At 38.6% G+C, this 23,903-nt stretch overlaps 1 protein-coding gene across 1 annotated transcript; it reads left to right on the top strand.

Annotated features, from left to right (window-relative positions):
• The first annotated feature begins 1,880 nt into the window (after positions 1-1,880).
• LOC105030066 (patched domain-containing protein 3) lies at positions 1,881-7,031 on the top strand. The gene is made up of 4 exons (XM_013139704.4): positions 1,881-2,713; positions 4,101-4,228; positions 4,407-4,552; positions 5,139-7,031. The coding sequence occupies exons 1-4, from the start codon at positions 2,018-2,020 to the stop codon at positions 6,677-6,679; spliced, it is 2,511 nt and encodes an 836-aa protein (XP_012995158.3). The 5' UTR covers positions 1,881-2,017; the 3' UTR covers positions 6,680-7,031.
• Positions 7,032-23,903: the final 16,872 nt, after the last annotated feature.

The raw sequence follows: 23,903 nt of genomic DNA, 5'->3' as shown, positions 1-23,903 counted from the left end.
ATAAACTTGGATTAGCAAACAACATGCCACTAGAACACAGGACCGACGGTTGCTGATTATGGACCTCTGTAAAAAGCACCTGTTTCCAGTAACAATAGTAAATTACTACGACATCTGATCAATTTAATCTTTTTTAAATCGACAAAAAATAGAGCTTTTCATTCAAAAACAAGGACATTTCCAAGTGACCCTGAACTTTTGAACTGGAGTGTATGTTCAGACTCAGCATCAGTGTTAAGTAGTTTAAGATCTGGAAAGTCAGGAAGGGAAGATTTGGGGGTAGAATTTGGTACTGGGAAGATTCAGGTTTGGTCATACCGGACTGAATTCTTCTTTGAAATGGATAGAAAATCAAGAAAATAGGATTTGTGATGCATGTTTGGTTGAGGAAACAGTGGAACATGTCTTGTTATTTTGTGAGTTGTATGATGTGGAGAGAGTTTGTTTGACAGAGTGACAAGGGTGGAACAGAGATGGGGATGGAAGCAGTGAGGTGTGTAGGCAAGCATGGCGCCAGGAGTATTTCTTTAAGGACCCCACCCCCCTCACAGGGAGACCGGTTTCTGTGGGAGATGGATGACCCCATCCTGAACAGAAGAGTAGGTGGCGGTATATGCATGTTAAAAGTTGACGCTCCGCCAATAGACGGGAAACGAAACTAACGCTATGTGACAGAACCCTTTGCTTTCCTTTTCAAAACGAAACTTTCGTTTTACAGCGTGATGCCCGCAACATTAGAGATTCCGTGGCAACAATAAGACTTCCGGTTTTCGGATTTTGCCTTCAAAATAAAGGCCCGCGGTAAAACGCGATTTAAATAATATTCAATGAATCTATTTTGCCACTTTGCTTAGTGTATATTGTAAAAATGTATTGTAGGAAATGTTCAGGAGAGTGGATAGAGTAATTATATGCAAATAAATCAAGGGGCACTGTGTATTTGCAATTGTGGCTGGGATTCTACTCCGCCCATCCCATTGGCCACAATGTAACTCAATGGATATGAAATACATATTGCCCAATACAGAAAAAAACTATTCTATACACCGCAGGGAATATGTTGTAGGAAATGTTCAGGAGAGTTTATAGAGTGGTTATAATAAAAAAAAAAAAATCAAGGGGCACTGTGTATTTGCAATTGTTGCTGGCCTTTTACTCCGCCCATACCATTGGCCACAATGTAACTCAATGGATATAAAATACATATTGCCGTGTACAGAAAAATTCTATACGTCGCAGTGAATGTATAGGAGAGTCTATAATACATTCACTGCGGCGTATAGAATAGTTTTTTCTGTACAGAGCAATATTTATTTCACATCCACTGAGTTACATTGTGGCCAATGGGGGATGAGTGGAGTAAAATGCCAGCAACAATTACATATGCACAGTGCCCCTTGATTTATTTGCATATAATCAATCTATCAGTCAATATGTATTTCATATCCATTGAGTTACATTGTGGAAAAAGAGGGTGTGGAAAATATTGTGTTGCTAGATTTAACACACCATTCCCCATGAGTAGACAGGTTTGTCTTACTCTCCACACTTTCTGAACATTTCCTACTTTTCTTTCTCTGTGGAATATTCAATAGTTTATGAGCTATGAGGAAATATGTATTCCATATTCAGTCATTGGCATTGTCTGTATTTTGCCCTTGGAACGTTTTAATACCCATGTTTTATTGAAATTACTGTTTAATATGATCATATATGAATTATTGTCAATGTTTTGAGAGGTACATTTTCTTAAACAATAAATAAACTCAATTTATCTCAGTTTCGAAGTAATACTTTGGTTTCCTTTATTTTGAAAGATTCCTAATTTTCGTTACCCGGAAGTTTTTCTTTAATGTTGCTCACAAGACGCTGATAAAGTCTTTAGGTGAAAGAGAAATTGTTTGGGAGCAATCGAGCTTTCAATATCTGTAAAATACAGGACACGTTTGTTAAGCTGTTAACAGATACAACTTTGGTTATTTTCTTTTACCACAAGTTGAAAAGGAGAAAATATAAAATGTCTCGGTGCAATACCGGATGCTTTGAGAAGCCTTTAGCTAGGGTTTTTGAAACACTAGGTTATTTTGTTGGTAGACATCCCTGGTGGTTTTTTATTGTTCCCTTGTTCATCTCTGCAGGTCTTGGAGGAGGATTTTATTTCCTTGCAGACAGAAAAGCAAACGACATTGAAGAGATGTTTACTCCTACAAATGGACCTGCTAAAAACGAACGACAAGTAGTTCAAGAATACTTTCCACAGAATGATAGCGCATTCTCTCGTTTGAGACTCTATACAGAAGGGACTTTTGCATCTGTCATTGTTTCGTCTACCGAAAATATCCTCACAGTTCCTGCTTTTACCAAAATATTTCAAATAGATGATGATTTTAAAAACCTTAAAGTGAATGAATGTTCTTTTAAAGAACTATGTGTAAAAAAGAATGGCATGTGTGTGTCAAATGCAATTTTTCAAATTGTGCCGAGTCCTGCTGATGTTGTCACAACACCTATTTCCTACCCATATAACGGCAGAATTTTCATTGCGTCTGAAATTGGTGGTGTCGAACTGAAAACTGGATCAACTGCAGAAATTGGAAGAGCAAAAGCAATTAGACTGTTTTACTTCTTGAAAGAGGATAACCAGACTGTAAATAATATATGGCTGCAGAGGTTTATAGAAACTGCTTCCAAGATGCAACAGCAACAAGGAAACGTGAGTACAGAGTCTACGTGATTAAAACATTACATTTTTGTGCAGTGGCGGTTGTAGCTTGTATGGGGAAGTCGCAGAACGACAAGTATAAAAATATATACAAAAATAAGACTCATAAATATCAAAAAGATGTAACAAAGACTAATAGAAAACAAATTGTAGTATATAAATACAAATAAAAATGAAGATAAAGTGTTAACAAAAATGCTAACAAAAAATACCCAAAAACTAAATTGCACAAAGCCTAGATGGCTCCTGGCCAGGGTCAGAGGGTGCTCCAAAATATTTCAGATGTGCCCCTGAATTTGCATTGAAATACAGTATAAGAGTATGTCAACCTAAATACATTTGTTGAACAATTAAATATACATGAAATTATGCGCAATTTGTCAAACTTTCAGAATCGGAACCAAATGAACCGCACAACCTCCTTGGCTAATTATAGGCATAAGACACCCCCAAATAGTTTCTCCTTTGCTCTTTTTTTCCTAAACTTGGCACCTAACAGCTTAAACCTTTTTTATATCCATTTGTATTAATTTGGTACTTGAGCATCTATACATTACCCATCCCCCAGCACTGTCAACCGAGAGTCAAGACTAAACACATTCTACTTGGTGGTGTGCAGACTCCTGTTATGTTATTCTTAAAGATTTCACACAAACCAGGAAGAAAATGCATATATATATTCACAGTATTATGAATGAATTGTGGTTTATTTGGTAGCATTTCATAGTGTGACTGATTTTACTGATTGCTTTAGTACTATACAAAGTTAGAGGTGCGCTATTTGATAATATTCCCCTGCTCCCCCTACCTCAGGCTTCTGGTGGGGAGACCTTCCCATCCCATACTTCAGAGTGGGAGATCTTTCTAAGGCAGTAATCTGCCTAGCTCACTAACTAGAATCAGGGTGCCTACTCCGACAAGGTTAATTGACCCACAGTCCCACACTGTGACTTGATATCATTTACATGATGTGCAAATGATCGATAGAAGACCGAAAACGCGAATGTCACCGTTCTGATTTTTGTTTTGTGCTGACCCCTCGTGCCCGTTAATGGGGAATGACTGACCATGAATTAAGAATAAATGGGTGCCATGGTGGTCTTGGAAGGAAAGGACCCCGCCATTTCCACTTGCGGATATATTTTTGAAGTTGTTGTACTTGCGTCATTCCCCTGACCAGACACCACTAGTCCATTTATCTGTCGGCAAGTCCTTTGGGACGACGTGTGTCATTATGACCTACAGCCAGGTGTCTCCAGTGTGTTGGGTAACTGTTCAATTCCATTGTGCGTTTAACCATTATCAGCACCTCCTGTACAAAATATCTACTCTGGGCCATGTACATGATAACTGTTTTCTTCTGTATTTGTCTTCCCAGATGACAATATCTTACTTCACATCAATGTCAAGGAATGAAGAGTTTGAGAAGAGTTCTGACTCAATTATTCCCCTCTTCTCATTGACCTATACCCTGGGCATAACGTTTTCAATCATATCTTGTTTGAGGTAAGATTTTGTAACTTCAAAACTGTCTGTTTCAGGGCAATGTAAGCATCATCAAAAATCCTTGAAGACGGTGTTCATTATGTAATGAACACTTTCTTCAAGGCCCAAATCGGTTATACCCACACTCAGGTAACCCGTCAACATTGATTGATGTGAAGGATGTGTTTTTCTTCCCTAGACTGGACTGTGTGAGGAACAAGGTGTGGGTGGCTAGCATCGGTGTCCTCTCTGCTGGCATGGCGGTGTTGTCCAGTTTCGGGCTGCTGCTGTACTGTGGGATGCCCTTCGCTATGACAGTGGCGTCAGCTCCATTCCTGATTCTGGGTAACCTGGAAAGCGTCACTAAGATCCTCACTTTAACATTCGCGCCACAACTATAGTTCTCATCAAGGAGGTTAACCCCTGTTGGTGCTTGGTATTTCATGTCAGCCGCCTGCATTTTTGTTCCTTTCCACAGGGCCGGCTCAAGCCTTTTGGGGGCCCTAAGCAACATTTTATTTGGGGACCCCTCGCCTAGCGGTCCCTACCTTTTCTGCCTAGAATCGGCCCTGCCTGTTCCTCCCTTCTTGTGTTGGTATTAGAAATGTGATGATGGCCTTCACAATGGGACTGGCCTGTCTGAACAACAGTCAAATGCAAAAATACACAGCTGTAGTGCAAAAACATTTTAATTCATGTTTAGCTGTATTGTCCAACACCATTGTCAGATACGTTGGTTGTTTTAATTAACCAAATGCTGCTCATAAAGGATTCAAGAAATGTACTTTGTTTTCAACATATTACAGTTCATTATTTATTGCACTTTTCCACTGCATGGTACCAGTTTGACTCTACTCACCTCGACTCTACTCACGTTGGGAGCTTTTCCACTGCATGGTACCTTTTTTGAAACAGTGTCTTTTCTCCACAGGAATTGGTGTTGACGACATGTTCATCATGATTTCCTGCTGGCAGCAGACTCAAGTTAAGGACAGTGTAAAGGACCGCATGGCCTCCACCTACAAACATGCAGCGGTCTCCATCACCATCACAACTCTGACTGATGCCCTGGCCTTTTATATCGGTCTGCTAACTCCCTTTGGTTCTGTACAATCCTTTTGTATGTATACGGGCACAGCGGTCCTCTTCTGCTACTTGTACAATATTACATTCTTTGGGGCATTTCTGGCACTCAATGGAAGACGTGAAAAGGACAATAGGCACTGGCTGACCTGCATGAAGGTTCCAGAACCAGAAATAAACTGTAAAAACTACAACCTCTGTTGTGTAGGAGGGGCTTATGATCAGGAAACAGGAAAAGAGGAACCAATGCCAATTAACAACTTCTTTAAGACATACTATGGGCCGTTTTTGACAAGAAATTCAACCAAGGTGTTTGTTATCATTCTTTATCTTGGATATTTGGCCTCAAGTATCTATGGTTGTTTCCAGATCAAAGAGGGCATAGACCTTAAAAACCTAGCAGCTGATGGCTCATATGTGGCTAGTTATTATGATTATGAGGACAAGTTCTTTTCAGAATACGGCCCAAATGTCATGGTTATAGTGGCTGATAATAAGTTTAAATATTGGGACGAAACAGAACGTGAGCAACTTTATAAATGTCTTAACAATTTAGAAGATCTCCAACTGGATGGCCGACCAATGGTTGCTAAAAATATGACAATTTCTTGGCTTGAGACATATTTGGCATCAGGTACATTTCCAACACAAGCAGTATTCATGGATACGTTACCTGCATTTTTACAAGTTTCTGGTTTCTTACAAGATGTGAATATTTCCAACCGAGTCATCATTGCCTCACGTATGTTTATTCAGACAGTGAACATTAGTACAGCTGTTGATGAAAAGAACATGTTGAATAATCTCAGAAACACAGCTGATGATTGTCCTGTAAATTTAGTGGTTTACCACCCTGCCTTCATATATTTTGACCAGTATGCAGTCATCGTTAGTAACACTATCCAGAACATTGTTGTCGCCACTGTGGCCATGCTGGTGATCTCCCTCATGTTGATTCCCAGCCCTATATGCTCTCTGTGGGTGACCTTTGCCATTGCCTCTGTCATAGTGGGTGTGGCTGGTTTCATGGCATTGTGGGATGTCAATCTAGACTCTGTATCCATGATCAATCTTGTCATCTGCATCGGTTTCTCAGTGGACTTCTCTGCTCACATATCGTATGCCTTTGTCTCTAGCAATAAGGAAACTGCAAATGAGAGGGCGATAGATGCTGTGTTTAATTTGGGGTATCCCATCCTGCAAGGAGCTGTGTCTACTATTTTAGGGGTGGTGGTGCTGTCTGCTGCTGCAAGCTACATCTTCAGAACGTTCTTTAAGATCATGTTCCTGGTCATTTTGTTTGGAGCTGTCCATGGAATAGTGTTCATCCCTGTGTTTCTGACCCTCTTCGGAAAAGTCAGTGATAGGGAACCATTTGCAGTTCTGTAGTCTAAAAACGTGTCTCAAAAAAGTCACATGTCGATGTCCCAATCAATAACAATTCCAACAGTGTTACTAGTCTCGGAGTAAGGACCGTGGATGGTTGTACAATGTATATATGCTAACTGTTACAAACCATGTTGATAATTTTTTCTCTGAAATACTCCAGGGGATTAACTAATTGTTCTCATGTTGATGACTGCCCTTAAAACTGCAACTATACAAGCCAAGCTTAATGTTTTTAAATAAACATTAAACACACTTGTTTTTGCAGTTTTTTATTTTATTGAGCTTTTTGTGAAAGCATTCTGTTTTAGTCAAAGTAGTTGTAATTTGTAGTTGCTGTTTGACAGATATTATCCACGCAATTTAACATTCTATAATGTTTTAATAAATTTTTCTAAATTAGTTAATAAATTAATTGATTTAGAAAAATGTATGTTGATATGTAATTAACAAAAATTGTATTTGTTTCTGTCTATTACTTTTGAATTCATACAAAATATTTGTCTATGAATAATATGTATTGTTGTGCCACACATTTACGCTTTCAGTTTGCCTTGAGAAATCTAAAGTAATGGAACTTAAATTATATTACAAAATACCCGGTGAGTGCTGTGTGTCTTTGAAAAAGTAATTCATAAGCTTCGCAAATAGGCTTCAAGTAAGGTTTCTTTCACCAATAATTCATTGTTTATAAAAAAGATATAATAATGCACATGAAGTACAGTGGGGAGAACAAGTATTTGATACACTGCTGATTTTGCAGGTTTTCCTACTTACAAAGCATGTAGAAGTCTATCATAGGTACACTTCAACTGTGAGAGACAGAATCTAAAACAAAAATCCAGAAAAGCACATTGTATGATTTTTAAATAATTTGCCTTTTATTTCATGACATAAGTATTTGATGCATCAGAAAAGCAGAATTTTGGTTTAGCCAGACTGGGCAACATCAACAGCTCCAGTCCCTTTACGTAAGGGCTGTCCAAACAGTTCCACCCCTGAGGCCAGAGTGTCTGCAGGTTTTTGGTTTTTCCAATAAATTGGTTCCCAGTTCACACCTAAACAACCAGGTGAGGGTAGAAACTAACCAATTAGTAACCTAATTAGTCAATCAAGAACAAGGAGAGAGCGAAAACCTGCAGACACTCAGCCCTCCATGGAATGGTTTGGACCCTCCTGGTTTACGTTGTAGGCTTGCTACATTAATAGGTAGACAGGCTATCGTGCATGGAACTATGTTTGAGTGGATGTACGTGAAATAAGTGCAACAGTATTTTGACTAAACAACCTAGGCCGGATATATTTGCCTAATAATTGGTTATGTGAGCACTTCTTTCATTTCGGATAAGAAAAGGTTCAATAGTAGCTAGCCAACCATTCCAATGGCACTGTCTAGTTGAGCTAGCTACCCTTATAACAAGGACACCAGGAAAAAGTTATTGGTATATTATTCTGTAACAGTTAGATAACTAGTCATTTAGGGTTCTATTGTCTGTCTGTTTAGGAGGTCCAGGTGACTTAACCGGGTGGCTGGAGGGGAGGAGAGTGGTGACTGACAGCAGTGTTCACATACTACATGTATCTCATCCTCATTGAGTTTATTTATAACAGATAATGCATATTGGAATGTGTGCTCTCTCAACCACCTCTTAGTCTAGCCCAGTGGTTAAAGTCAAAAGTGATGTACAAGCAGCATGGTAGAGTTAACATCTATTACATTTATATTTATTCATATACTTCCCCAATGACACACATCTCTTTAAAGGGGTTGGTCATTCACAGTATGGACTGAAATAACTAGTTATTTTGGGAGGGATAAAACACCACTTCTTTATTAAATGTTTTGCTCCATACCAGACATTGTGCATCTATTTGGTATTCAAACTCTCAGAAAACTATCAGACGTGAGTAGGACAGCTAAATAACGCCACTGCTATGTGCAGGCAACCCCAGCAAATTCTCCATCAGATACCTTCCTGTATTTGAGATGCTGCTGGACAAGCTGCCCTCCATCAGCCAGGTGAAGATGCTCTCGTATGTGAAAATGCGAGGGCTAAATATGCAACAAAATTGCCAAAACAAATATGTGTTGCCCTGAGCCCCCTTTTTCAAATGGTCTGTATTACTACTTTCAGAAAGGGATTGTATCAGTCAATAACATGTATTTATAAAGCCCTTTTTACATCAGCAATTGTCACAATGTGCTTTTACAAAACACCCGGTCTTAAACCGAAATTTAGGAAGAAACCTTGGGGAACCCAGGCTCAGAGTCCTCTTCGGGCTGTTCCAGGTTAAGATATTAAGAGTATAAAGTCTATTTAAATTTAGTCCAGGTCAGAAGCATGACCAGATGGACAGGGACAGCAACGGGTCTTTCAAGCCTGGTACTCCTCAGGTGTGGGTCAAGACCTCATGTCCTCCCTACTCCCCCAGCACAATAATATAGCAGCGTAAGACCTTGGGGCTGAGGCAGGGGGGTCCAGTGACACTGTGGCCCTATCCGGGGAGGCCCCAGACAGGGCCCAACAGGCAGGAAATCAATCCACCCACATTACCAAGCATCAACCAAAGGGACCCCCACCAACTGCAACCACCCTGAATGAGAGCCGAGTATTGCCAGCAGAGTACAGCCCAAGTGCGCAACAGAGAGACAACAACAAGCCAGTGACTCTGCCCCCGAATGGCATTGGAGGGAGGGCATCCCAGTGGCGATGAGAGCCCACCTGGGCAAGACAGCAAGGGTGGACAGTATCAAGCCTTTCTGGTCACCTTCATGCCTCTGGGCCAGACTACACTTAATCATAGACCGTGCTGTAGAGATGAGTCTTTAGAAGACACTTGAAAGTTTGCACTGAGTTGGCAAATCATTCCACAGTAGTGGAGCTCTATGAGAGAAGGCCCTGACTCCGGTTGTATGAATGGACACTTTGGTTTAGGATTATGAGTTGTGTCCTGATTCATCACTCGTTTTGATGGACAGGAGATGGACATCTGTTCCTGTGTCATGACAAGTCATTCAGCTACTCAGAATGACTACAGATTGCAATGTGAGCAGTGAAACAGCGTTAGTTTTACATTGACCCTCTGTTTTAGGTAACAAGTTCAATAAGGTTTTCTGCAAATGTAATTACTATACAGATTGTATCTGCTCTTAAGGTTCTTCCAATGTCATTTTTAATTATGACTGCTTATGTTTTATGTTGTCTATTTGTTATTCTTAATGCTTAAACTTGCTGCTGCCTATCTTGGCAAGGATGCTCCTTAAAAACAGATTTTTTATCTCAATGAGCCTTTCTTGGTTAAATACTATTTGAACACTTTGTAGCCTTTTTCTTGAACACAAGAACTGTGTTTCCTGTAAGAAAGTCTCAATCACAGATCTCCAGGTATGCTGTAGGAATAACCTTGTGTGAATGTAGATAGTGTAATGGTTAGTTGTGCAGATTGGTTGCCATGACATGACAAATCAGTCAACTAATAATGCACTGTTATTTCAAGACTCATTATATGCCCATGTTTTGTAAGCTGTTTTCCCACAGATTTACTTGGTGAATGTTTTCTGCTGTGCCTCTTAAAATTGTCTAACTTAAATTAACACATACTGCATCGCTGTGGTTACATTATGATTTTGGGTTAGTTCTGTTCCACAGCTAACTAGCTAAAAAATATCCCGCTGTCATTTGTATGTATCAGCCAGATTCATCTTAGCCTGTTAGATATCTAACATAGGTGCACGAGATGATTGTTCAGTGAATAAAACCGACACGTCTTATATATGGAATTTGATAAAGCAACTTCATAGGATGCATAGAGTAACAAATAAACGACAGATGCATAGAGTAACAAATAAACGACAGATGCATAGAGTAACAAATAAACGACAGATGCATAGAGTAACAAATAAACGACAGATGCATAGAGTAACAAATAAACGACAGATGCTTAGAGTAACAAATAAACGACAGATGCTTAGAGTAACAAATAAACGACAGATGCTTAGAGTAACAAATAAACGACAGATGCTTAGAGTAACAAATAAACGACAGATGCTTAGAGTAACAAATAAACGACAGATGCATAGAGTAACAAATAAACGACAGATGCTTAGAGTAACAAATAAACGACAGATGCATAGAGTAACAAATAAACGACAGATGCTTAGAGTAACAAATAAACGACAGATGCATAGAGTAACAAATAAACGACAGATGCTTAGAGTAACAAATAAACGACAGATGCTTAGAGTAACAAATAAACGACAGATGCATAGAGTAACAAATAAACGACAGATGCTTAGAGTAACAAATAAACGACAGATGCTTAGAGTAACAAATAAACGACAGATGCTTAGAGTAACAAATAAACGACAGATGCTTAGAGTAACAAATAAACGACAGATGCATAGAGTAACAAATAAACGACAGATGCTTAGAGTAACAAATAAACGACAGATGCATAGAGTAACAAATAAACGACAGATGCTTAGAGTAACAAATAAACGACAGATGCATAGAGTAACAAATAAACGACAGATGCTTAGAGTAACAAATAAACGACAGATGCTTAGAGTAACAAATAAACGACAGATGCATAGAGTAACAAATAAACGACAGATGCTTAGAGTAACAAATAAACGACAGATGCTTAGAGTAACAAATAAACGACAGATGCTTAGAGTAACAAATAAACGACAGATGCTTAGAGTAACAAATAAACGACAGATGCTTAGAGTAACAAATAAACGACAGATGCTTAGAGTAACAAATAAACGACAGATGCTTAGAGTAACAAATAAACGACAGATGCATAGAGTAACAAATAAACGACAGATGTTTAGAGTAACAAATAAACGACAGATGCATAGAGTAACAAATAAACGACAGATGCTTAGAGTAACAAATAAACGACAGATGCTTAGAGTAACAAATAAACGACAGAAGCTTAGAGTAACAAATTTGCCTTCATCAGAAAGCACGATTGGGTGTATATTTCTTACTCACTAATGTAATAAGCCTACAGTGTAAACAAACTGGAGCTGTTGATGTTGCCCAGTCTGGTTGACAAATGGAGATGCATTTCCTCTCTTAAACCTGCCCACCGTGAAATTTGTGTAAATAACTTCCAAAATTTTTTTTTTGTGGCCTCTACCTCTGGGATCACCAGGAGGAAGGTTCCTCCTGTCACTAGTTTTGACCAGGTGATGGCGCCAAGTGTCTTTGGTTATTTCACACTTGCCCTGAGATCTTTGTACTTGGGAGTTTATGTCATTGGAGAGATTAGACTGAACTCAGTTGATCAGGCACTAGAATGTAGTGTAAAGCGTAACTTCACCCACTGCAAGGCCCATGGCTTGTGACAAGTGTCCTATTGGTCAATCTTCCAATGGGTGAATGTTTTATATCGCCGCTCAGACTGTCCCTATGGCTCAGACTGTCCCTATGGCTCAGACTGTTTTAGTTTGACTTTTAAGAACGGTTCAATCTCCGAGCCTGGGGTTTGCTATAGGATATACCTGCTTTCGTTCAGTGTGCCTACAAGGGAACCAGGGACGGGAACCGATGTGGCCTCATGGCCTAAGTTTTTGTGTCATGGAATACACGGTTAGTCTCACTGGCTACTATGGTTAGACACGGGACTGCGGCTCAGAGGCAGAGGAAATGCAATCAGGCACTTGACAATCACACACTACTGTGTGACCTTACTGTTTTTGCTCAGACCAGGGTCTGAACCTTGATTAATTTTCATCACTCTCAAATATGTTCGCATCCAGAACTTCCTGTTCGGACTGGGTATGGATATTATTGTGATATCCATCTTGACCCTTAAGGTATTGGGCCCTTTTTGATTTGTAGGGGTACCAATATCCCCTATTGGTCATCCATATGGTGTTTCCTTCTTTGGGTTATCTGGGCCACTAAACGGTCCTGTCAAATCTCCCTGGTGAACCAATGGTGTTTTTCCTCACTCTATTCTCTATCAATTATTTTATTTTCTCCACCTATTTTAAACAAGCAGTAAATACACATAGCTACACCCCAAATCGTGGTAGACTCAATACTCCATAACCCTGTAATCTTTTATTTTCCATAATTTCCCTAAACATTTCACTGAAGTCAACTCTGAACCCCAGTTGGACCTCTGAATAAATTCATGAAACATTATGCATTATGCACATTATTGCAAAGAGATTTCAAATTGCTATGTGCGTAATATTTTCTTTTTTGTGAAGGTATGTTTATCAGTGTTCAAGGCTACAGCCGTTATCTTTGTTCTTCATTGTTCTGCAATGGATCTACAGTGGGGAGAACAAGTATTTGATACACGGCGAATTTTGCAGGTTTTCCTACTTACAAAAAATACATTTTAATATGGGCATCAAGAGCATTTTCTACGGTGAAATACATTTGTAAAAAACAGATTATTTCTTTGATAGCTGAAATTTATTTTGAATAAAGTTAAATGTATTTATAAATTTTTTAATTCATTTCAGAATAAAAAGTGAATTATATTTTGATACCTGAAATACATTTTCTATTCGACATATATTCATCATATATTGTACATACATTTTGCATTGCAAAAATATATTTATTTTCCATATGGGTTCTCTTTAAATAAATCTGTTATTCTAGGCTACTAGAAGTCACCTGAAACGTAATTTTTTGGATGTAATTTGAGGTTATTATGTTTTAATTAAATATTTTGACATGCTTGGGTGCAAAAGAGAACTACCCACTTGTTTTTCTGACGTTACTCATCCCTGCGACGTCGGGAAATGTGTGGTCCTGCATGGAAGGTCGCCAGATTTCATTGTCAGTAAACAGACATTCTCCCACAGACTCCAGATAAAATATACCCACCCAAGCCCATTAAAAATAGCCCAATTGTGTTTAGAAAACCCCACACCTGGCAACAGTCAACATTGCCAATATGGTAAAAAAGTTAGATGCAGTCACATTAGATGCAGTGTTTTGCTGGTATTTTATTTATGCGCGCAAAGTGATGTTTTACTATACAAATGCACAGAGGCGGTGCTAGATTTTGGGAAGGCTGTCGCCTTTGAGTTTTGTATGCTGGAAAAAACGTGTGTAGACATATGGAATGCCACCCGCCAAAGAGTGATTGCGTCACATGCCACAGCCAAATTTTACCCAAATTCAAGCCCTGGTTGGATGGCTGCCAGCGGTATTTGTAGAAAATCTAGGGTTTTTCCTACTTCTTTGCATCTCACACATGGTACTTTTAGATTAGTTCTCCATATTTCTGCTGGATTTCCCCCAGTTACAAGCTATTACGGTGGCTTCTTTTTCTTTCTCATCTATATTCACCGTTAATATTAACCCTTTGTTTGTGGCTCCAGGATCTAATTCCACCACCTTATGTACTAGATCTTAAAATTTCCCCCAGGCTTGTTTTTCCTGTGCTGTCCAATACAGTTAATATTGCCCAAACTGTGTATATGGTAACCCCTTATCTGCTTTGTCCACATGGCTTCACATCCGTGCCACAAACTGCTTGCCCTCCTTCCATCAGACAGGCGGTACAGGTCTCTTCATTCCTGCACCAGCAGGCTCATGAATAGTTTATTTCCATCTACTGTAACCCTGCTGAACTCTGTTTCCCATCAATAAACATTCCCACCTGCCCATCGATTAGTACCGCCTCTCTGGGACCATGTTGCACTACTCTCTTTGCACACATCGCTGTACTACTGCACTGTGACATTGCATTGCTAAGTCTGATAAAGATGTTTTCAGTTGTTACAGGTACATGTCTACCTCGTGGAACCTCACTGCTGCTATCCCTGCATTTCAGCTGCACATACTACTTTGCCCTCTGCCTTCATTGCACATTTAGAATTGCCATTTGTACTCGCATTTCCCTTCATGGCACATTCCTATATCCCATTTGTAACATACATTTTTTTTGCACTCTTCTATTTGCACTTCTGATTAGATGCTAACTGCATTTTATTGTACTGTACTTGTACTTGTTCCATGACAATACATTTGAATCTAAAAAAAAAAGTATCCTGTAACACCTAGAGCTTGTTGTAGTTTTTTTACTGTCTCAAGCAGCCTCAGATGTTGCATTTTCTGTTGGTATTCTATTGTTGGTGACACTCTGTCTTTCATTACAGCATGGAATCTAGGGTAATGACTTGTGCCCTTTCCATGTGAAACAAGTTTTAGGTCTGCCTTTTACTGCTAGGGTTTGAGAAATCTAAGCAGGATGGAGGTGAAACGTTCCTAATGACTTAAAATGTTTGTGTTACAGAGTTTTACAAAAAAAAATGGTCTCTTCCTTGACCAGGTTCTCTTTAATGAACACCTCTTCTTGGAAAGGGTCAGGAGCTGGAACTCTGAAGCCCACTTCATGTTCGTTTCCCCTTTTCTCAACCAACTTCTTGGTAAAATGAGTGTTCAGTTAAAAATAATATTTGAGCTGAGTTAGCAAAACCGCAAGAGAGCCGAATGCTGGTAGATTACTGGAGGTCTAAAGAATAGGGATGTTAAACGTAGTTCCTACAAACAAAGTTGTAGTTACTAAGCAACATTTTTCATTGAAGAAGATTGTAGGAGGAGGTTAAAAATTTTACTACTGTCTATCAGAAACCTGAAGTAAGATGAAGATGTCATGCATACAATTAGGGTGTATGGAACAAGAAACATAAGCTAGTGTTTGGCAGAACTACTCTGACAAACGGGATCTCCATGTACAGACTGTAAAGAGGATTCTCCTGAGGATCATCAATAAAGATGTCTGCTTGAAAAAGGTAAATATAAATATGGAACTGCTTGAAAAAGCTAAATATAAATATGGAACTGCTTGAAATATTTTAATATAAATATTGAACTGCTTAAAAAAGGAAAATATAAATATGGAACTGCTTAAAAAAGGTAAATATATTTTTTGCTCGTAAGCCAGGCAGTTTAATTTATTTTACAAACAAATTCCATATCAACAATGCCGTCCACCCTCAGCCAAACACAAATGGTAAATCTAACAGGCACTGATTATACATTATCAAAGGGGAATGAAGAACTGAACTTCTGTTCCCTGTTGCTCTTCAAGTATTTGGTCACTTTATCAATTAGCCCTGTTGCCAAAAGATGAATAATTTTCTGCAGATAATAGGGTGGCAGTAATATTATAACAAAATGTAGGAACATTAGACATCAAGAAGGTACATCAGAAACACCTAATTGGTTTAGAATCCATACAAACAAATTGAATGTTGTCAATTCATTCTTCATCTAGTCCTTTTGATTTTTATACATTTAAAATCTTTTAAACAGGGAATATAATAAATACATAGGGGGCTGAAACATTACTGATGTAGCCATCACTACTGTCTTAACAAATATGTTTTATCCCTTAATAATGTAATCAAAACCAAAATTATAGTTACCATTCAGCTAGGTGTGTTCTTATTGTAATTATTTGAAAATATTATACAATATTCAGCAAAGTATTGCTGAAAAATATGTAAACCTATTCATGTTTGACTAACTATGTTGACAAAAATATGGGAAAACAGAAATATTGAAATAAAGAGGGAGAACATTTGTGTGGGGATCAAATTGGGGATCAAATTGGCTGGTTTCATGGCATTGTGGGATGTCAATCTAGACTCTGTATCCATGATCAATCTTGTCATCTGCATCGGTTTCTCAGTGGACTTCTCTGCTCACATATCGTATGCCTTTGTCTCTAGCAATAAGGAAACTGCAAATGAGAGGGCGATAGATGCTGTGTTTAATTTGGGGTATCCCATCCTGCAAGGAGCTGTGTCTACTATTTTAGGGGTGGTGGTGCTGTCTGCTGCTGCAAGCTACATCTTCAGAACGTTCTTTAAGATCATGTTCCTGGTGATTCTGTTTGGAGCTGTCCATGGAATAGTGTTCATCCCTGTGTTTCTGACCCTCTTCGGAAAAGTCAGTGATAGGGAACCATTTGCAGTTCTGTAGTCTAAAAACGTGTCTCAAAAAAGTCACATGTCGATGTCCCAATCAATAACAATTCCAACAGTGTTACTAGTCTCGGAGTAAGGACCGTGGATGGTTGTACAATGTATATATGCTAACTGTTACAAACCATGTTGATAATTTTTTCTCTGAAATACTCCAGGGGATTAACTAATTGTTCTCATGTTGATGACTGCCCTTAAAACTGCAACTATACAAGCCAAGCTTAATGTTTTTAAATAAACATTAAACACACTTGTTTTTGCAGTTTTTTATTTTATTGAGCTTTTTGTGAAAGCATTCTGTTTTAGTCAAAGTAGTTGTAATTTGTAGTTGCTGTTTGACAGATATTATCCACGCAATTTAACATTCTATAATGTTTTAATAAATTTTTCTAAATTAGTTAATACATTAATTGATTTAGAAAAATGTATGTTGATATGTAATTAACAAAAATTGTATTTGTTTCTGTCTATTACTTTTGAATTCATACAAAATATTTGTCTATGAATAATATGTATTGTTGTGCCACACATTTACGCTTTCAGTTTGCCTTGAGAAATCTAAAGTAATGGAACTTAAATTATATTACAAAATACCCGGTGAGTGCTGTGTGTCTTTGAAAAAGTAATTCATAAGCTTCGCAAATAGGCTTCAAGTAAGGTTTCTTTCACCAATAATTCATTGTTTATAAAAAAGATATAATAATGCACATGAAGTACAGTGGGGAGAACAAGTATTTGTTTTCCTACTTACAAAGCATGTAGAAGTCTATCATAGGTACACTTCAACTGTGAGAGACAGAATCTAAAACAAAAATCCAGAAAAGCACATTGTATGATTTTTAAATAATTTGCCTTTTATTTCATGACATAAGTATTTGATGCATCAGAAAAGCAGAATTTTGGTTTAGCCAGACTGGGCAACATCAACAGCTCCAGTCCCTTTACGTAAGGGCTGTCCAAACAGTTCCACCCCTGAGGCCAGAGTGTCTGCAGGTTTTTGGTTTTTCCAATAAATTGGTTCCCAGTTCACACCTAAACAACCAGGTGAGGGTAGAAACTAACCAATTAGTAACCTAATTAGTCAATCAAGAACAAGGAGAGAGCGAAAACCTGCAGACACTCGGCCCTCCATGGAATGGTTTGGAACCTCCTGGTTTACGTTGTAGGCTTGCTACATTAATAGGTAGACAGGCTATCGTGCATGGAACTATGTTTGAGTGGATGCACGTGAAATAAGTGCAACAGTATTTTGACTAAACAACCTAGGCCGGATATATTTGCCTAATAATTGGTTATGTGAGCACTTCTTTCATTTCGGATAAGAAAAGGTTCAATAGTAGCTAGCCAACCATTCCAATGGCACTGTCTAGTTGAGCTAGCTACCCTTATAACAAGGACACCAGGAAAAAGTTATTGGTATATTATTCTGTAACAGTTAGATAACTAGTCATTTAAGGTTCTATTGTCTGTCTGTTTAGGAGGTCCAGGTGACTTAACCGGGTGGCTGGAGGGGAGGAGAGTGGTGATTGACAGCAGTGTTCACATACTACATGTATCTCATCCTCATTGAGTTTATTTATAACAGATAATGCATATTGGAATGTGTGCTCTCTCAACCACCTCTTAGGCTAGCCCAGTGGTTAAAGTCAAAAGTGATGTACAAGCAGCATGGTAGAGTTAACATCTATTACATTTATATTTATTCATATACTTCCCCAATGACACACATCTCTTTAAAGGGGTTGGTCATTCACAGTATGGACTGAAATAACTAGTTATTTTGGGAGGGATAAAACACCACTTCTTTATTAAATTTTTTGCTCCATACCAGACATTGTGCATCTATTTGGTATTCAAACTCTCAGAAAACTATCAGACGTGAGTAGGACAGCTAAATAACGCCACTGCTATGTGCAGGCAACCCCAGCAAATTCTCCATCAGATACCTTCCTGTATTTGAGATGCTGCTGGACAAGCTGCCCTCCAGCAGCCAGGTGAAGATGCTCTCGTATGTGAAAAAGCGAGGGCTAAATATGCAACAAAATAGCCAAAACAAATATGTGTTGCCCTGAGCCCCCTTTTTCAAATGGTCTGTATTACTACTTTCAGAAAGGGATTGTATCAGTCAATCAAATGTATTTATAAAGCCCTTTTTACATCAGCAATTGTCACAATGTGCTTTTACAAAACACCCGGTCTTAAACCGAAATTTAGGAAGAAACCTAGGGGAACCCAGGCTCAGAGTCCTCTTCGGGCTGTTCCAGGTTAAGATATTAAGAGTATAAAGTCTATTTAAACTTAGTCCAGGTCGGAAGCATGACCAGATGGACAGGGACAGCAACGGGTCTTTCAAGCCTGGTACTCCTCAGGTGTGGGTCAAGACCTCATGTCCTCCCTACTCCCCCAGCACAATAATATAGCAGTGTAACACCTTGGGACTGAGACAGGGGGGTCCAGTGACACTGTGGCCCTACCCTGGGAGTCCCCGGACAGGGCCCAACAGGCAGGAAATCAATCCATCCACATTACCAAGCATCAACCAAAGGGATACACACCAACCACAACCACCATGAATGAGGGACGAGAATTGCCAGCAGAGTACAGCCCAAGTGCGCAACAGAGAGACAACAACAAGCCAGTGACTCTGCCCCCGAATGGCATTGGAGGGAGGGCATCCAAGTGGCGATGAGAGCCCACCTGGACAAGACAACAAGGGTGGACAGTATCGAGCCTTTCTGGTCACCTTCACGCCCCCGGGCCAGGCTACACCTAATTATAAACCGTGCTGTAGAGATGAGTCTTTAGAAGACACTTGAAAGTTTCCACTGTGTTTGCATTTCTAACCTTAATTGGCAAATCATTCCTCAGTAGTGGAGCTCTATGAGAGAAGGCCCTGCCTCCGGCTGTATGAATGGACACTTTGGTTTAGGATTATGAGTTGTGTCCTGATTCGTCACCCTGTAAAAGTGTGGACTCGTTTTGATGGACAGGAGATGGACATCTGTTCCTGTGTCATGACAAGTCATTCAGCTACTCAAAATGACTACAAATTGCAATGTGAGCAGTGAAACAGCGTTAGTTTTACATTGACCCTCTGTTTTAGGTTTCGACTTCCACTGTACCCTTTTAAAATAATCTGTGTTCTTTTATCACATGTGGAAGACCTCAGCAGCTGGAGGAACTTTGTTTCCAATATTATTATGTATAGTATATTTCTAACTATTGATGAGGAAGGGGTGGGCAGAATGATCTGTTGTCACTGAATTGTGTCGAATGGACGGTCCCTTCTGTTGTGATCCCCTGGTAACAAGTTCAATAAGGTTTTCTGCAAATGTAATTATTATACAGATTGTATCTGCTCTTAAGGTTCTTCCAATGTCATTTTTAATTATGACTGCTTATGTTTTATGTTGTCTATTTGTTATTCTTAATGCTTAAACTTGCTGCTGCCTATCTTGGCAAGGATGCTCCTTAAAAACAGATTTTTTATCTCAATGAGCCTTTCTTGGTTAAATACTATTTGAACACTTTGTAGCCTTTTTTCCTTGAACACAAGAACTGTGTTTCCTGTAAGAAAGTCTCAATCACAGATCTCCAGGTATGCTGTAGGAATAACCTTGTGTGAATGTAACATTAATAAAGAGTTTTAGTCTAACATTTGAAGATAGCGTAATGGTTAGTTGTGCAGATTGGTTGCCATGACATGACAAATCAGTCAACTAATAATGCACTGTTATTTCAAGACTCAATATATGCCCATGTTTTGTAAGCTGTTTTCCCACAGATTTACTTGGTGAATGTTTTCTGCTGTGCCTCTTAAAATTGTCTAACTTAAATTAACACATACTGCATCGCTGTGGTTACATTATGATTTTGGGTTACTTCTGTTCCACAGCTAACTAGCTAAAAAATATCCCGCTGTCATTTCTATGTATCAGCCAGATTCATCTTAGCCTGTTAGATATCTAACATAGGTGCACGAGATGATTGTTCAGTGAATAAAACCGACACGTCTTATATATGGAATTTGATAAAGCAACTTCATAGGATGCATAGAGTAACAAATAAACGACAGATGCATAGAGTAACAAATAAACGACAGATGCATAGAGTAACAAATAAACGACAGATGCATAGAGTAACAAATAAACGACAGATGCATAGAGTAACAAATAAACGACAGATGCATAGAGTAACAAATAAACGACAGATGCTTAGAGTAACAAATAAACGACAGATGCATAGAGTAACAAATAAACGACAGATGCTTAGAGTAACAAATAAACGACAGATGCTTAGAGTAACAAATAAACGACAGATGCTTAGAGTAACAAATAAACGACAGATGCTTAGAGTAACAAATAAACGACAGATGCTTAGAGTAACAAATAAATGACAGAAGCTTAGAGTAACAAATAAACGACAGAAGCTTAGAGTAACAAATAAACGACAGAAGCTTAGAGTAACAAATAAACGACAGATGCTTAGAGTAACAAATAAACGACAGATGCTTAGAGTAACAAATAAACGACAGAAGCTTAGAGTAACAAATAAACGACAGAAGCTTAGAGTAACAAATAAACGACAGATGCTTAGAGTAACAAATAAACGACAGATGCTTAGAGTAACAAATAAACGACAGATGCTTAGAGTAACAAATAAACGACAGAAGCTTAGAGTAACAAATAAACGACAGAAGCTTAGAGTAACAAATAAACGACAGAAGCTTAGAGTAACAAATAAACGACAGAAGCTTAGAGTAACAAATTTGCCTTCATCAGAAAGCACGATTGGGTGTATATTTCTTACTCACTAATGTAATAAGCCTACAGTGTAAACGAACTGGAGCTGTTGATGTTGCCCAGTCTGGTTGACAAATGGAGATGCATTTCCTCTCTTAAACCTGCCCACCGTGAAATTTGTGTAAATAACTTCCAAAAAAAATTTACAAATAAAATAAAATAATCGAGAACAAAATCCAGGGTCACATGAAAACTGCAGGCCAAAGACAATTGTTTTAATGCAAAAACATTTTCCTCTCAAATAATTATTTGCATTCATTTTTTATTAATTTTATTTGCAATATATATATATATATACATTTTTGATTTCAATACTCTTTGACTTCAGTCTCAAAACAAAGTAGTTGGTGTTTGAATTGTTTCCACAACAAGAGTTTCATCAGCGAAGGGATGACTAGAGCCTTTTGTGGCCTCTACCTCTGGGATCACCAGGAGGAAGGTTCCTCCTGTCACTAGTTTTGACCAGGTGATGGCGCCAAGTGTCTTTGGTTATTTCACACTTGCCCTGAGATCTTTGTACTTGGGAGTTAATGTCATTGGAGAGATTAGACTGAACTCAGTTGATCAGGCACTAGAATGTAGTGTAAAGCGTAACTTCACCCACTGCAAGGCCCATGGCTTGTGACAAGTGTCCTATTGGTCAATCTTCCAATGGGTGAATGTTTTATATCGCCGCTCAGACTGTCCCTATGGCTCAGACTGTCCCTATGGCTCAGACTGTTTTAGTTTGACTTTTAAGACCGGTTCAATCTCCGAGCCTGGGGTTTGCTATAGGATATACCTGCTTTCGTTCAGTGTGCCTACAAGGGAACCAGGGAGGGGAACCGATGTGGCCTCATGGCCTAAGTTTTTGTGTCATGGAATACACGGTTAGTCTCACTGGCTACTATGGTTAGACACGGGACTGCGGCTCAGAGGCAGAGGAAATGCAATCAGGCACTTGACAATCACACACTACTGTGTGACCTTACTGTTTTTGCTCAGACCAGGGTCTGAACCTTGATTAATTTTCATCACTCTCAAATATGTTCGCATCCAGAACTTCCTGTTCGGACTGGGTATGGATATTATTGTGATATCCATCTTGACCCTTAAGGTATTGGGCCCTTTTTGATTTGTAGGGGTACCAATATCCCCTATTGGTCATCCATATGGTGTTTCCTTCTTTGGGTTATCTGGGCCACTAAACGGTCCTGTCAAATCTCCCTGGTGAACCAATGGTGTTTTTCCTCACTCTATTCTCTATCAATTATTTTATTTTCTCCACCTATTTTAAACAAGCAGTAAATACACATAGCTACACCCCAAATCGTGGTAGACTCAATACTCCATAACCCTGTAATCTTTTATTTTCCATAATTTCCCTAAACATTTCACTGAAGTCAACTCTGAACCCCAGTTGGACCTCTGAATAAATTCATGAAACATTATGCATTATGCACATTATTGCAAAGAGATTTCAAATTGCTATGTGCGTAATATTTTCTTTTTTGTGAAGGTATGTTTATCAGTGTTCAAGGCTACAGCCGTTATCTTTGTTCTTCATTGTTCACTGCAATGGATCTACAGTGGGGAGAACAAGTATTTGATACACGGCGAATTTTGCAGGTTTTCCTACTTACAAAAAATACATTTTAATATGGGCATCAAGAGCATTTTCTACGGTGAAATACATTTGTAAAAAACAGATTATTTCTTTGATAGCTGAAATTTATTTTGAATAAAGTTAAATGTATTTATAAATTTTTTAATTCATTTCAGAATAAAAAGTGAATTATATTTTGATACCTGAAATACATTTTCTATTCGACATATATTCATCATATATTGTACATACATTTTGCATTGCAAAAATATATTTATTTTCCATATGGGTTCTCTTTAAATAAATCTGTTATTCTAGGCTACTAGAAGTCACCTGAAACGTAATTTTTTGGATGTAATTTGAGGTTATTATGTTTTAATTAAATATTTTGACATGCTTGGGTGCAAAAGAGAACTACCCACTTGTTTTTCTGACGTTACTCATCCCTGCGACGTCGGGAAATGTGTGGTCCTGCATGGAAGGTCGCCAGATTTCATTGTCAGTAAACAGACATTCTCCCACAGACTCCAGATAAAATATACCCACCCAAGCCCATTAAAAATAGCCCAATTGTGTTTAGAAAACCCCACACCTGGCAACAGTCAACATTGCCAATATGGTAAAAAAGTTAGATGCAGTCACATTAGATGCAGTGTTTTGCTGGTATTTTATTTATGCGCGCAAAGTGATGTTTTACTATACAAACGCACAGAGGCGGTGCTAGATTTTGGGAAGGCTGTCGCCTTTGAGTTTTGTATGCTGGAAAAAACGTGTGTAGACATATGGAATGCCACCCGCCAAAGAGTGATTGCGTCACATGCCACAGCCAAATTTTACCCAAATTCAAGCCCTGGTTGGATGGCTGCC

The sequence above is a fragment of the Esox lucius genome, chromosome 21, assembly GCF_011004845.1.
Source record: "Esox lucius isolate fEsoLuc1 chromosome 21, fEsoLuc1.pri, whole genome shotgun sequence".
Taxonomy (NCBI): Eukaryota; Metazoa; Chordata; class Actinopteri; order Esociformes; family Esocidae; genus Esox; species Esox lucius.
Note: the sequence above shows the minus strand (reverse complement) of the source record. Positions and strands in the feature narration are given on the sequence as shown.

Excerpts from the sequence above, each read along its gene's own strand:
- LOC105030066 (XM_013139704.4), top strand. The coding sequence starts at position 2,018 with ATGTCTCGGTGCAATACCGGATGCTTTGAGAAGCCTTTAGCTAGGGTT. Across the intron at positions 2,714-4,100 it reads TGCAACAGCAACAAGGAAAC|ATGACAATATCTTACTTCAC; the intron begins GTGAGTACAGAG and ends TTGTCTTCCCAG. Across the intron at positions 4,553-5,138 it reads AGCTCCATTCCTGATTCTGG|GAATTGGTGTTGACGACATG; the intron begins GTAACCTGGAAA and ends TTTTCTCCACAG.